The sequence below is a fragment of the Porites lutea genome, chromosome 14 (genome assembly GCF_958299795.1).
Source record: "Porites lutea chromosome 14, jaPorLute2.1, whole genome shotgun sequence".
Lineage (NCBI taxonomy): Eukaryota > Metazoa > Cnidaria > Anthozoa > Scleractinia > Poritidae > Porites > Porites lutea.
This window is the reverse complement of record NC_133214.1, coordinates 9,882,980-9,896,886: the sequence shown is the minus strand read 5'-3', so window position 1 is coordinate 9,896,886 and position 13,907 is coordinate 9,882,980. Positions and strand designations below refer to the sequence as shown.

Genomic DNA, 13,907 nt, shown 5'->3' with positions numbered 1-13,907 from the left:
CTGGACAATAGATTTAAGCTCAAAGCTGGTTTCTGAGAAAAAAAAGTCTAGCTCCGGGGGGGGGGGGGTACTTTAGGAATTTCTGGGTGGGGATGTGCCGCTGGGACCCTGGAACCCTTAACCTATACCAGAGCTAGTTCAGCTGAATTTTGCTACCCTATACTAGGGTAAACTCCTCAAATCCCCCCTATCCTAGAGTAGCTGTTTCCCTAGTCTAGATAAAATCGTCAACCAACTGATCAGTTTCCTGAAAAATGATACCCTATTCTAGACCCAAACGCTCTGATTTATATACCCTATCCTACAGTAAACTGCTTGAAAACCATACCCTTCACAGCGGCACATACCTATAAAGCCCATATATGGCAGTACCACCCCCGGGGTCTAGCTTAACATCATCATACCACGTACAGAGGGAAAGGGAAATGACTTCTTCCAAATTTGAATGCGTTTATAATTAAATCAATGAGTGCTTTTTAACCAGTGCAACATTTACACCAAGGAATTTGCTACTTCGAACGGGCAATTTCCTGCAACACAAAATTACTCAATGTGATACCACTTTGCATAATCTAATAACGAGCTTGACCAGATCTCTCTCAATATTCAAGTATACGTAGATGAAAGTTCTATTTTTGCAATGTTATGTTGAGACATGTTCTTTTTTAACAGCTGTGCAACAGCACAATAAGTTCAATACCATTTGAAATAATATAGCGCCTTAATCTAATATTTATATTACGAATGGCATATCCCCGCGTATCCCTTTCTTATAGTCTTGGAACAGCTATTACATTAAGACTGCACACTAAATCAGTGAATGTGATGAAACACTATAATATGGGCGGGCCTTTCTACAAATATTCGAATATGTTTAGGGGTCATTGGAGGGTTGCGAGATGCTGATTATCTTTACAATCCGGTTCGGGGGTTTTCCACTTAAAAGTAGTATGCGTACATTGTCGTATAAACATAACAACTTTCTTTAATTTTCCAGACATGTTTCGACGGTACATCCGTCATCTTCAGTGTTACATATTTTGAAATCGCCGTTGAATTTAAAGGGCGCGCGATCTTACAAAGTTCGTTACATTGAATTGTCAATATTGCGTACTAAAACAAAGTTAAGTGAGTGACGCTTAGTTCTTTACAGGGAGAGAGTCAGGTTAATGTGTTTCACCTGCTGGTTGAGATCGGGCTTCTCCCATTTTATAAACATGGATTCCTTAAGCTTCACTTGGTACTTAGTGGCTGCAGAGTCCAGGATCTCGAAGCAATCCGGTATGCAGGATGCTCTACAAAACTCTGAACCCTGCAGATGTTTAAAAACGTTCGAAGACCTGTCTGAAAGTAAGTGCTCGCGCACTCGTGTGGAGAAGTGTCGGCTGGTTTCACCAACATAACAAGCATTACAACTTGCACACGAAAATTTATAGACCACACGCGTGCGTAGCCCCTCAGGGACAGCATCTTTCACATTAAAAAGATTCCTGACTTTGAAAGTAGTAAAGACTAACCTTAAATCAATAGGTTTACATAACCGGTTAGCAAGTTTGCGTATACTCCTCTGTGCCGTGACTGAGAAGTGCCCAACGTAAGGGATTTTGAAGAAGAACTTAGGCGTTTCCTGGGGCTTGACTCCTGAATAGGGTTGTGTTTTCCCTCCCTTGACTGCTGTCTGAATATATTTAGAAATATATTTGTTGATAAGGTTTTCAGGGAAGAGATTCCTCCGCAGAATGACAGACAATTTTTGAAGGTCAGTATGGAACCCCATCCAAGTGTTGTTTATCTTAAAAGTTCTATGAATCAAGGTTTTGATTAACCCCAATTTGTAGATAAAGGGGCAAAAACTCAGATAACTAGTGAGCAGACCTGTGAAAGTCTTTTTCCGGTAAACGGTGGTTGCACTTTGGTGTGGGTCAGTGTTGTTGATTAGAACATCTAGGAAAGGTAGAACATGGTCAGTTTCCTGCTCCATTGTAAAGCGTATATTGGGGTGTTGATTGTTGATGTAATCGAAGAAAAGGGTTGCATCCCGTTCAGAGTGGAAAAGGCAAAATGTATCGTCTACGTAGCGACGATAGAATAATACCTCTGAATCCCCGTATTGATCCAACCATATATTCTCATGGTGACCCATAAAGAGATTGGCGAGAACAGGGGCAAGGGGGGACCCCATGGCTACACCATCCACCTGATCATAGAAGTTACCTTTGAACAGGAAGTGAGTTTCCTTGGTAGCAAACTCAAACAGCCTTTTGAGCTCATTTTTACTAAGTTTCAACCCTGGATTACCCTCAGTAATATATTTGACGGCAAGGTTAATACAATCATCTAGAGGGATGTTAGTGAAGAGGCTTTCAACATCGAAGGAGACCATAAACATCCCGTGCAAAGATAGATCATTGATTTCCTTCACAAAAGTGAAGGAATCTGAAGCAATGAATGTGGACGGAATATGAGGTTGGAGGAGATTACTTAAGTATTTAGCCAAGCTGTAGTTGTAGGTGCCTATGGAGGAAACTATGGGCCGAAATGGAGGGGTGGAATTTGGCGCTCGTGGTTTGTGCATCTTAGGGAGACCATATATCCTGGCAGGCTGAGATCCACTTGGATAAATGGTCTCATAGACGTCAGGATCAAAGTGACCTTTTTTTCTTAAGTTCCCTGAGATATCGCTGTAGTTTCCCTTCCCGGGTAAGAGTAGGGTCGGATGTAAGGACCCTGAATTTAGTAGTGTCGTTAATGATTTTAAATAAACCCTTGTCATATTCTACTCTATCTAAAATTACTACCCCATTACCCTTATCCGGTTTCAATATTACAATGTTCTTGTTCTTTCTTAGTTCTTTTAGAATCCTGTGCTTTTTCAAATCCGAGGCCGTGGGTCGATATGATGACACGTACGTGTGAGCCAAATGTGACAGTTCCGTAGCCAGTTTGCCCGTGTCCTTGCTCTCCTTGAGGTTCTTTAACATCCTTTGGCTAATCAATTCAAAGCATGCGAAGATGTCCGTTTTGTTGATCGAGGGTGGGCAAATCGAGTGCGTAAGCCCATATTTGAGAACATTCAACTGATCAGCGTTGAGAGCAACAGATGAAAGATTGGATGCGTACATTCCTAAAAGCAGAGGCCATTTTCCACTAAAATGAAAGCCAGGCTAATTTTCTGTGTTTCACCCTCTTACATTAAAAAAAAAAAGAGGCAAATGGACATTTCCTCATGGATTTTTAAGTCACTAGGTATAAAACAGGTAAATATCAAATAGAAAAAAAAATAAATGACTGCATATTCTCTTTGAATGTTATAATTAATTAACAATTAATGAATGAGGCTGAGTAGGATATAAAGAATTAAGCAGATCGAGGAGGGTGTTATCCACAGAGGCCGAAGGCCGAGGTGGAAAAAACCCTCCGAGATCTGCTTAATTCTTCATATCCTTAGAAAGCCGAATTCATTAATTGCTTTATTATTCATTCAAAATGATTCCTAATTTAAAAACATAGCTAAAACATGGTTACCCGCATCGATGTTAAGTTCATCTTCGATAGTGTGCGCTTAGGTTTGTCCAGCTCCACAAATATTCTCCAAATAGCAGATGTCGCCCTCCGAGTTGTCTTCTTGCTGTTTTTGCTATGTTTTTAGCTATTATTTCGCCTAGTTCTAGTTGTAGTTCTTGCTCTTGGAGTGGAGTGTCCGCCATTTTAGTTTTCACAACAAACACAACTCAACCTCGTCCCCAGGTCTTCTAGGTTAACGGTGCATTAACTTGTAGAAGGTTGCATTTTTGACGTCATTTCCTCGTTAAACAGAAAATTCTTCCAAATTTGGTCATCAGTAACTGGTTATGGTGAATCATGCGTGTGCTTTTAGCCAATCAGAATTGGGGAAATATTTTGAATGAATAATAAAAGAATTTAGTTATCGTTCCCTTCTAATTCGATTCAGGAAAATTCTTTTGCAACAAGGCGACAAAATCTCTGGCAACAGGCAAAGGAACAGTTGGATCAATGTGAATATGGACAAACATTTTGCGTTCCCAAGGTGGCATTAAAACGCCGATAGTGACCCGCATTTCTCTGTAATGGCTGGGGATCTTTGGCTGTTCTGGCCTCCATTGCTTTAGAATTCTGGAATTAGGGCAGCAATCTACCTGCAAATTTGAAACAATGTGACCTTCAAATTCATGGCACTGCGACGTACTTACTCTAAGTATTTGTTAGCAGCTACATCAGAGTATTCAAACAGCACAACTGCAATCGATAGCCTTATTTCTACGGCGAATGTTTACCCTCGTCAAAAACGAATATTGCAAATTCCAATGACTAGCGAAATCACTCTGAACTTATACCAGCCCTCTTCCCATCTGTGATCATCTGAAAGAAACATATGCTAAGGCCTGCAGAGTATTCTGCTTTCTCGTACGTTCGTTTGCTAATAAGTTGGCTTTCCTCCTTTTTCCAAGTTAGTTTCTGGCTAAGGTTTTAGTTTATGGCTAAGATTTTCTTAAGAAATTCTCGTTTATTGTCACATCAATTGTCTTAATTTTGACTGATCCCAACATCCTAAAAAACGTTACTGGATATTTAGTATTTTGTCTTACCCCAAATAATCCACACCAGCCAAAGCAGCACGGAGCTTCACCATGGACTTTTACTTCCCCTTGACAACCTGATTTTCCAAACATCTCTACACTGCGCAGACACCGCAGTGGAATAGGCATGTAGAAGGTGATGTCATTATAGGATGCTTTTAGAGAGTACCCTCCTGGAAGCTTATTAGGGTCGCCCCACGGGACCAAGGACGCACCTGAAATTTGTATTTACATTCTCGTTGATTTGTTAACATGTGTCTTAGATGCCCTAAATACTTTTCACAAAAAAAAAGACTGACTAAAGACCTTTATTAGAACTAACATTCGTCAACTGCCTTACTCGATAAAACACCATCTTTATATCTCTTGGCCCATGCAGAATTCGATGCCCCACTGAACAGAAGAAAAAAAGTGAGAAAACTTTGCATACTTATTTTATATTTCCTTCTTTTTTGCCAAACTTATCAGTCGGGTATTAGAAATAAAAGTTCACAAAAGATTTAAGAGAGTAAAATGCAGACAAATGGGGAGCATGCGCAGTTAGTGTGCTTTGCTGCTTAATTCTTTCTCACCCGTTTGACCGTGCGTGCTTAATGGGTGGTGACTGATATAACAACCTTGCAACATGAATTACTTGCGCAGCTTTAAAAATGTGCACAAAGAATGGGCGAAATGACTTGCGCAGTTGTAAAAATGTACATAAACAATGAGCGAAATAGACTGTGTAAAGTCATCTGTTAAGAGTCAAAGCTAATTAAGTAACTCGGTCGAACATTTTACTTGCTAAATTACTTTTGATCCCCTTACCCCCTTCGGAGTATAATTTCTTTCTTTCCTAAATAGCAACTGAATTGAAAACGTTAATTGGCCACCGTGAATTAGCGAAAGGCTTACTGCTTTGGCTTACTTTCTCAGATCATTAGATAAAATCAAATCAAATTTTCACGAACTAGTTCACCTTCGAAGTTTTCAACTTTAAGTCCCACTAATAGAATAGGAGGTTAAGTTAGTTCCTGTGGCATAATTGTCGTTGTATTTGGTTCAATTTTTCTCTCAAGTGTCTTTAAACTAAGTTACACTTACTAGCTTCACCAAACTGAGACAAGAAAAGAAGTCTCTTGTTGGTCAGGCGGCATATCCCACCGCTACGCTGGCTTTGTGGTTTACCTCTTTCATCACAGAACTCAAGTCTAGAGTAGGTAATAAATTTGAAGGTGTTTACTTCTTGAAAGGTTTCCTCTTCGTAGATTAGCCCTGTTAAAAGATTTTCGTAGCCCGGGATCTCCTAAAAACATAAGATTGAAGAACTATTATTGTTATTAATATTAATATTATTATTATTGTTGTTGTCTCTTCTATCACAGCATCAGTCACTCAAGTCAATTTTCTGTTCATACACCAAGCACCTTTCTGAGGATTCGCGCAGATCCCAGTATGCAGATCTTTTGAGTCTCTGTCACAGTAGCTCTCCCTGATACTTTCTTGATGTTTTCTACCATCCCTTTCTTTCCTTTTTATTATTATTATTATTATTATTATTATTATTATGTTTCACAGTCATTAAAACTGAAAGTTCTCTTTGGCAGCTGACCACGCCCGTGGCTTAGTGGTCCTTAGTTGCCTGTGTTCCCTCTACTTAACATTGGTGTGAGTTATCCCATGTCTAATACTCTTCTATGGACCCTTGCTGTTACCAAGAGGCATTCTTTCTGTAGCAGCTCTAGTTTCTTGGTTACGTCAATCCCCTGTGACCATTTCCTCTGTCTCCTCAGGCTGGTTGACACTATTCCAAGGCGCAAATAATCACAGGCACAATAGTGACTTCCTTACACTTTCAGATCATTTGTTGAGCTCCCCTGCATGACTTCTTGACTGATTATTATTATTATTATTATTATTGTTATTACTATTTCATATAGTAAATATTGGTACTAGAGCTCCTTTCATAAATTGTTCTGTCTATAATGTCATGCAATGACCTAAGACAGAAGGTACCTTTCACAGGACATTATTAGCTGTAGTAAACAGTACTGATTTCTGCAACGTCGAGACAAGCACTTTAATCCCGAGACTTTCAAGGTGGCGATACAGATTCTTAGTGGAACCAAGGGCACCTATTACCACAAGAACCACTTCTGTCCCCATGTTCTATACTAGAGCAATTTCTACCCTTAGTTCCGAATAGTTAGAAGCCCATACTTCCTGCTGAGACACCAGTGAAGATAAGAGCATACTTTATCGTGATTCCGCTTGTAATCTTTTTGTACTGGCATCTTGCAGCCACTAATACGATTTGGGTTGCATTATCTACTGTCAGCTAGCGACATAAGCTACACCGATCCGACTCTGCGTTTAAGGCTTGGTCTTGAGCGGCTATCAATAGACTCTTTGTTTCGCGCCTTGATAACCAGTCACAGGACTTTTTCTATCTTCAAGGTTTTAGTATTCCACTAGTGGCATTGGCTTCCCTTAGGGGAACCTTCGCTACATCGATCCTTCTCCTATACTCCTCCTTCCTTCGATGTTCTCCTCTACAACTGAGATTACTGTAGCGAAGCTCTCGTTAATATTAATTTTATAGTTTGCTCAAACAAAATATAAAATTGTGTAATGCTAAGCTTTGAAGGCAACGATAACGGTGAAAAACGACAAGAGCCATAATAGGACAGAGAGGGAGGCTCCCAGTGACGCCTTTGGGATATCTTAATTTCAAAAAAGTTATTTTTAGAACTATGCGGACCATGCGGAAACAGTTTCCGGTTAACTGGTTGACTTCCGGAAAATTCAGCGCGCCAAAGCGAGGTGGGGTCAATAAATAAAAAAAAAAAATGGCTGTCTGAGGGACGATGTGGAGGGTGTGTAATTGATAAATTGTCCTTCTTCAACGAAAAACCTACCATAGAAACTGGTTAAAAACGCCCTTAGACTCCCTCTCTGTCCTATTATGGCTCTTGAAAACGACAATAGGTTTAACTAGCAAAAAACAACTTTGCAACTGCAGCAATTTTTTTAAACATTTCTCTGCCATTTTTTTGGATGGCTACGTGGTGAAACTTCCAGAAACTTCCTAGTTACACATTTTATGGAGGATTGATGTCGTACGTGTTCTAGTTTCACCTTTTTTTTTCACTGCCGCTCATTTCAAACTTGAGGGCCTCTTTTTCTCTCTCTTTCTCTTTCCCTATATTCCAAATTTGTGGACATGACAATTAATTTAAGCTTAATACGTTAGACAAAACAGATACAGAAACAATCTCCGCTTTCCGTTTCGTCTTTATTGACTCTTTAATTGTCTCTCCTTCACAAGTCGCGGGTGACTATGCGAATTCCCGCCAAAAAAAACTCGAGTTGCATTTGGGTTGCCATACCTGTTCATTGACTTACTGACGGGCGTATGGTCACGTGAAAACAGATCACTACCAAAATTTCTTGTATGCATAGATACTAACCAAATTTACACAATGCGAAAGCTCCGTTATCAATGGCTTTTACAGTGGAACCTCGATTTAACGAGGTGCCAAGGGACTGGGGAGATTTGTTCGTTAAATCGAGGGTTCGATTTACCCCCGAGGGTACCCAAAATGTTCGTTATATCGAGGCATTTTTAACAATTATTTTACAAAACCCAACATTTCCTGTAATAACATTTCAGTACCGAGCTATAAATAGCTACGGCACTAGGAACTCAAGAAAAGGCAATCTAAACTGCTTAAAACTACTGTACACATAAATTTTATCCTTGTTGGTCTGTCTGTCATTCATCTCTTATCACACGTTGACATTTTACATTTGGGCTTGTGCATTGTGTTCGTTATAATAAGGATTTCGTTAAATTGAGGTTCTGTTCCATACTTTTTACTGTAATTTTGAAAATCTTTCGTTATACTGAGGACTTCGTTATGTAGGGGTTCGTTAAATGGCGGTTCCACTGTATTTATTATTTCAGAAGCTCTTCTTTAGTGCTTACAGTTTTTAGGTCCAACGACCTATGCTCACTGACAACACACTTTTCTACCCCAGTTGGACCCCCCCCCCCTAACTTTCAAGGTGTGTACAAACGCAACACATTAGCTCTAGGATGGATCAAACCATATTGTACCAAAAGTTGCCTTGTATAACTGTCCATCTCCTCAAGTTCTGCCTTGTACGCCCGCACTACATCTCACCACTGCTAATCAAGAAGTGGACCTGGGGCGTTATAGGGGAAGAAGGTACTTCAGCGGCAGTACTTTTCTTAGTATGTGGGCTGTTTGACATTATGATAAGCTCCCGTTATGGCTTATTTAGAGTGTTGCTGAAGACCTGAGATACCAGCCAAAGTGGCAGTTCAAAGTGAAGATTATTAAAATCCAAATGTTTTTATTTGCGATGATGATAACTCCTACCGGTTAAAATTAATCAAGGTGTTGGTCTTAAAACTCGCCTCAGCCCCTTCATGAAAGCCGAAATTGTTCCTTTTTTTGTTGCAACGTGACCCAGCGTGGTCAGTCAGGTAGAATTTTGACATCGTTTTTAAACAGTAATACTCTCTTTCCCAGGCAAAAGTCCACTTTTTCAACTCCAATCGACTTCCAAGTTTACTAAGATTTATGGAACTGGGCTCATGATCAGTAGCAAAAGTAACACATTAAACGAAGAAGGTAGCAAAAGATGCTTCCTGGCGGGTTCCTAGGTAGTATAGTGGTAAGTATCCCCGCCTGTCACGCGGGAGACCGGGGTTCGAATCCCCGCCGGGGAGAATTTTTATTTTACTTTCTTCAGTATAGCGCGCGATTGAAGTCCCGAACTGAAAAAAGATATTTCGTGAGTGTTCTGTTTGTAACGTCCCCCCCCCCCCCCCGCGAATGGCACACGAAAAAGAGCATAGAGGAAACTATTCGAGACAATTCTAACGTATTTGGAAATATTCAGTCAGTGAAGAACTTAAACATATGAATTGACTGACCCTGTTTTGAGCAAACTGCCGTGCTTGTATTTCACGTTGAAGCCTGACTGCACTTTGCCTCAGAGTGTTCTGCAGGCTTGCACCACTTAAAGTGTGTTGAAAGATTAATCCAGTCATCAGAGTTCTGGAGTCTTCATCTAACATGTCATCTGTGAAGGCCTGGGGTTGATTCACGACAGGTAGGGAAATTGCCGCTAAGGAATTCGTGTTGGCTGCATTTTCAAAGAAAGCGAAGTAACAAATTACTAATTAAAAGGGAACTTCTGTTTGGCTCTTCAACCATATCAGACCAAAGGACGTTTTCAAGGGAATTTTTCTTTAATGAATGAAACATATAGTTTATTTTCGGCTAAGTAACTACAACATAATCTGTTTCCAGCGTCACAATCAGCACTATATTGTCCGAATCACAGTACAGAGACTGAACTGCTGAGAGTCACCAATGAAATTCTTCTTAATAGACTTTAAGATCCAACGACGCGGACGGTAACAAGAAAGTCAAAAAGAACAATAGGTTTAACGAGCAAAACAACAAGTCTGCACGTGTATCATGCTTTTTTGTACGTTTTTGCAAAAATTTGATCTTAAGGAAGCACACAGTACTCACTTGATCGCGCTAAACTGTTCGATCGTGCCGAATCTCTGCGAAGTCGAGAAAAACAGAACCAAGTATCATTGGTATACTACTTCATTGTAAGCAGTCCGTGAATTGAAAGGGAAAGTAAGCTCTGTCATATTCCAAAAATATGCTCGAACACAAACAGTTTTGAAAATGGCATTCACAAGATCTAACTCGTACTGGTGCCTAAGTCCGTTGCGAAAAAGCCGGACGAGAAAACGGTCGTGTTTATCGTTGCCGTGAAATAAATATAAGAAGGAATCAAGCCGCATTATATAACGTTTCCTTTGCCAGAATTTTACTTTCGTCACGAAACTCATTGTAGGCTATGTACAGACCCCCCTCCCCTCAGGAAAAATCGACATACATTCTGATGAGTTCAGTTTGGAATGTGGCATGCCTCAAGGTTCCTGTCTAGGTCCCATTCTATTTATGCTGTGCAGTGTCGGCTCTTTGTCAAAACTTATCTCTCTGGAGTTCATTGTTATGCAGACGATACACAGGTTTACATTTCTTTCAGTCCTAATCTTAAGTTGGACCAGCTTTCGCACGGAAAATTGTTTATCGGCTCTTGATATCGGATATTTGTTTGTGGATGTTTAATGAACAATCTTAAATTGAATGACGACAAAAACTGGATTTCTTATTATTGGCACAACAGCTGGAAAAGGTTGAAATCACGAGAATCCGCCTAGGTAACGCAGACATTCATCTACCCTGTAATCATCCCGTTCCCACTGCAAGGAATCTCGGTTCATAGTTTGACTCTTGACTAGTGTCCATGTCAAAGCATATTACAAACATCTGCGGTTCTAATTCTTCATGTTTCTATTTTTACAACATACGACGCGTCAGGAACGAACGTCAACGGAGACATTCATGCATTTCAGGCAGTATTCGTATCCAGTCGTCTTGACTACTGCAACAGCTTATTATATTCTGCCTGATTCCTCACTAAATACCCTACTGGAAAACGTGTACAGAATGCTTGTGCTAGACTGATTTTTAAGGAATGCAAATTTAGTCACATAACGCCTCTTATTATAGAGTGACACTGGTTACCAATAAGATTTAGAATTAGTTTAAAATTCTTTTGATTGAGGATCTTCATGGTTTAGCCCCGTCTTTAATATCATTTCTTATTTCTTTTAGGCGTCCATCGAAATATAATCTTAAAAAATTTAAATGACAATGTTTCACTTAGTTTACCCAGTTTCATAACCAAATCAACACTTGCTGACAGGTTCTTTACTTGGGCTGCTCTGAAATGCTTTCTCATTCGATGTCAAATGCGCCAAGTGTTTTGCTGTTTTTAAAGTAACGCTTAAAACACTTATTTAGTTCAGCATATATTTTTATCATCATAACTTAGCATCTATCTTGTTTCGTGTTAGTATGTAACATTTTTATCATTGTAATATTTTATTGTGTATTTTTTAATTAAAAATTTTATTTTTATCTATTTAAATCTTAGACCTTACTTTCTACCTGACTGTCATGCGCATTTAAACATTTTTATGGACAATTTCGGGCTATAAATGTATTATTATTAGGTGAAATTCGAAAACTGGCAAGATGTCATGGTCAGTGGCGGCATCGATTGTCATGGAAACGTTCTACCCTAAACGCTTAAATAAAGAGTTATACTTAACAGTGAAGTCCAGATGTAGACGTTTTAATAATCTCAAGGGCAATGGAATATCGAAGTTTTATTATTGGTATTAGATTTTCAATTAAAAAGAGTAAAAACTGTTCAGCGACAACGGCCGGGAAAGATTCGAAGATCATGACGATGGAAAGCTCGACTGAAATTAGTTCCAATTGATCAAAGCAACGATCCAGAAGTATTTATTTATTAATCGTACACGTAGAGCTCGTCATTCTGCACTGAATAGCACCGAATGTTTAAAGTCTGGGCCGTTTAAACATGGATTATAAATCTTCGATATTCATGATTAAATCTTCCTTGAGCTACAAGTTGAACTACAGAGAAGTCGCGTCAGCATTATTCTGCTAGGAAATACTACTAGAAATAGCAATTTCGGTTAGGTTTGTTTAGGTAAATAACTGTTTTTTACATATGGTTGTGCATTATCTATCAACTTATCAGTGTTTTTAAGCGCAAACGCATAGGCCCAGCATTGGATCCAAGGTGAGCCTGTGTCTCACGGAAAAAAGGGCAGAATAAAAATATCATATTTTGATTTAGGGGAAATTTTACGCTTCTACATACTTCTCCGGCTACCACTGCTAGGACCAGCCATATCTTCAAGCTGAATGACTTCTTCAAAGTCTTCTACGGAGCCTGTGTAACCTTTGTTAGTATTTTTTACCCTTTTGTTATGCATTTAACGCGGCATATACCTTCTTAGTCGTCCTTTTTAATATTTTATGGTTCTGCATAAATTGGCCCTCTCTCGGTTTCTTGGAACTTATAAGCATAATATTTGTTTTTCCATGACGTCGAATTTCTCAGAAAAGGCATGTTATAAAACACATGCCCTCAGAGGGCATGTGATAAACGCCACGATAGCTCCGCGCCATAAAAAATTAAACGACTTAAACAATGGTTTACAAGCAACTACACCTTTTAGGAGGATATGAGTGAGACCTAAGGCCCATTTTTCGAAATTTTCATTTACTATACGGGCCCGAAAAATCCATAAATATATTTTAAATTCAAAACTCTCAAGAAATGTGGCGCCTGCTCTATACCCCGAACCAGTCCATTTGGGTTTTCCTAAACTTTCAAAGCTACTAATTTCGCCTCGTTATTAATCCAATTAGCTTTATTGGTTCGGTAATGGCATAGAGTTTCATATAAACGAGCCCCGGTACTTTGTGGCATAACTTTGTCCACCACACATTGGTTGCTAATTTTAGAACTCAAGGGTAATCCGAATAAATGTGCTAATGGGTTTTCAAAAAATGGACGGACACAGCTGTATAAGTGGTGACGACACAGCCGCCGTAAGGTTGCGAAACCGAGTCATTAAAATTGGGTCTGACCAGGGGACGTAAGGACCATTTTAAACAAGTAGGGTATATACGAGGGGAGGGGACGGGAGATAGAAGGCAGGGAGAAAAACCTGAGATTTTTGAAACGCCTTTTTTGACAAGGTGGAAGAGAGAAAGAGGGATAGAGAGAATAAGAAACGCGAGTGAAGTTTGTTTTCCCTCGCCGTCTTTCCCTACAACCAGCCCTTACTGTGTTTTCATGCTCATTTTTTCTGACTTTTCTTTGCACCCAGCTAGATCAGGCTACATGTCTTTAATTACTACTAAACTTATGATACTGGCAAAGAAAATAACTGTTTTATTATATACTAAAACAGTGAGATAATTGAGCAAAAAAATGATAATTTTTAACTCGTTTGCTATTTTAAGCCGATAAAGCCCTCTCTACATGTTTGACACAGGTCTGGAAATGGTCAAGGAAAACTGTCAGAGAATTTTACTTTCAGTTTGAGTCATGGAGATTTAAGTATTTGAAAAAAGTCACGGAAAAGTGAAATTTTAAGAGTACGTATTTATTATTTTTCCTCTACTTTTGTCGTTTTCTAACATTCAAAATTATTTCGTACATTTTGCGGTCATGAATCATGTTATATTGGTAGAATATGAAATTGAACAACAAGCTGATTTTGGATTTTCAAGAAAACCAATCCTTTTTGCACGTTGTGCTTAAAAGGACCTACAGGTGTCATTTCATGTACACTGAACGTGACTTGTTGAAAGCATAAAT

The 13,907-nt window shown here is 39.3% G+C and overlaps 1 protein-coding gene across 1 annotated transcript; it reads right to left on the bottom strand.

Annotated features, from left to right (window-relative positions):
- Window positions 1-3,530: 3,530 nt before the first annotated feature.
- Window positions 3,531-12,541, bottom strand: LOC140923919 (uncharacterized). The gene is made up of 5 exons (XM_073373936.1): window positions 12,396-12,541; window positions 9,544-9,755; window positions 5,682-5,883; window positions 4,608-4,813; window positions 3,531-4,157 (listed from the first exon to the last, which is right to left on the bottom strand). Exons 1-5 carry the CDS (start codon window positions 12,508-12,510, stop codon window positions 3,939-3,941), a joined length of 954 nt encoding a protein of 317 aa, XP_073230037.1. The 5' UTR covers window positions 12,511-12,541; the 3' UTR covers window positions 3,531-3,938.
- Window positions 12,542-13,907: the final 1,366 nt, after the last annotated feature.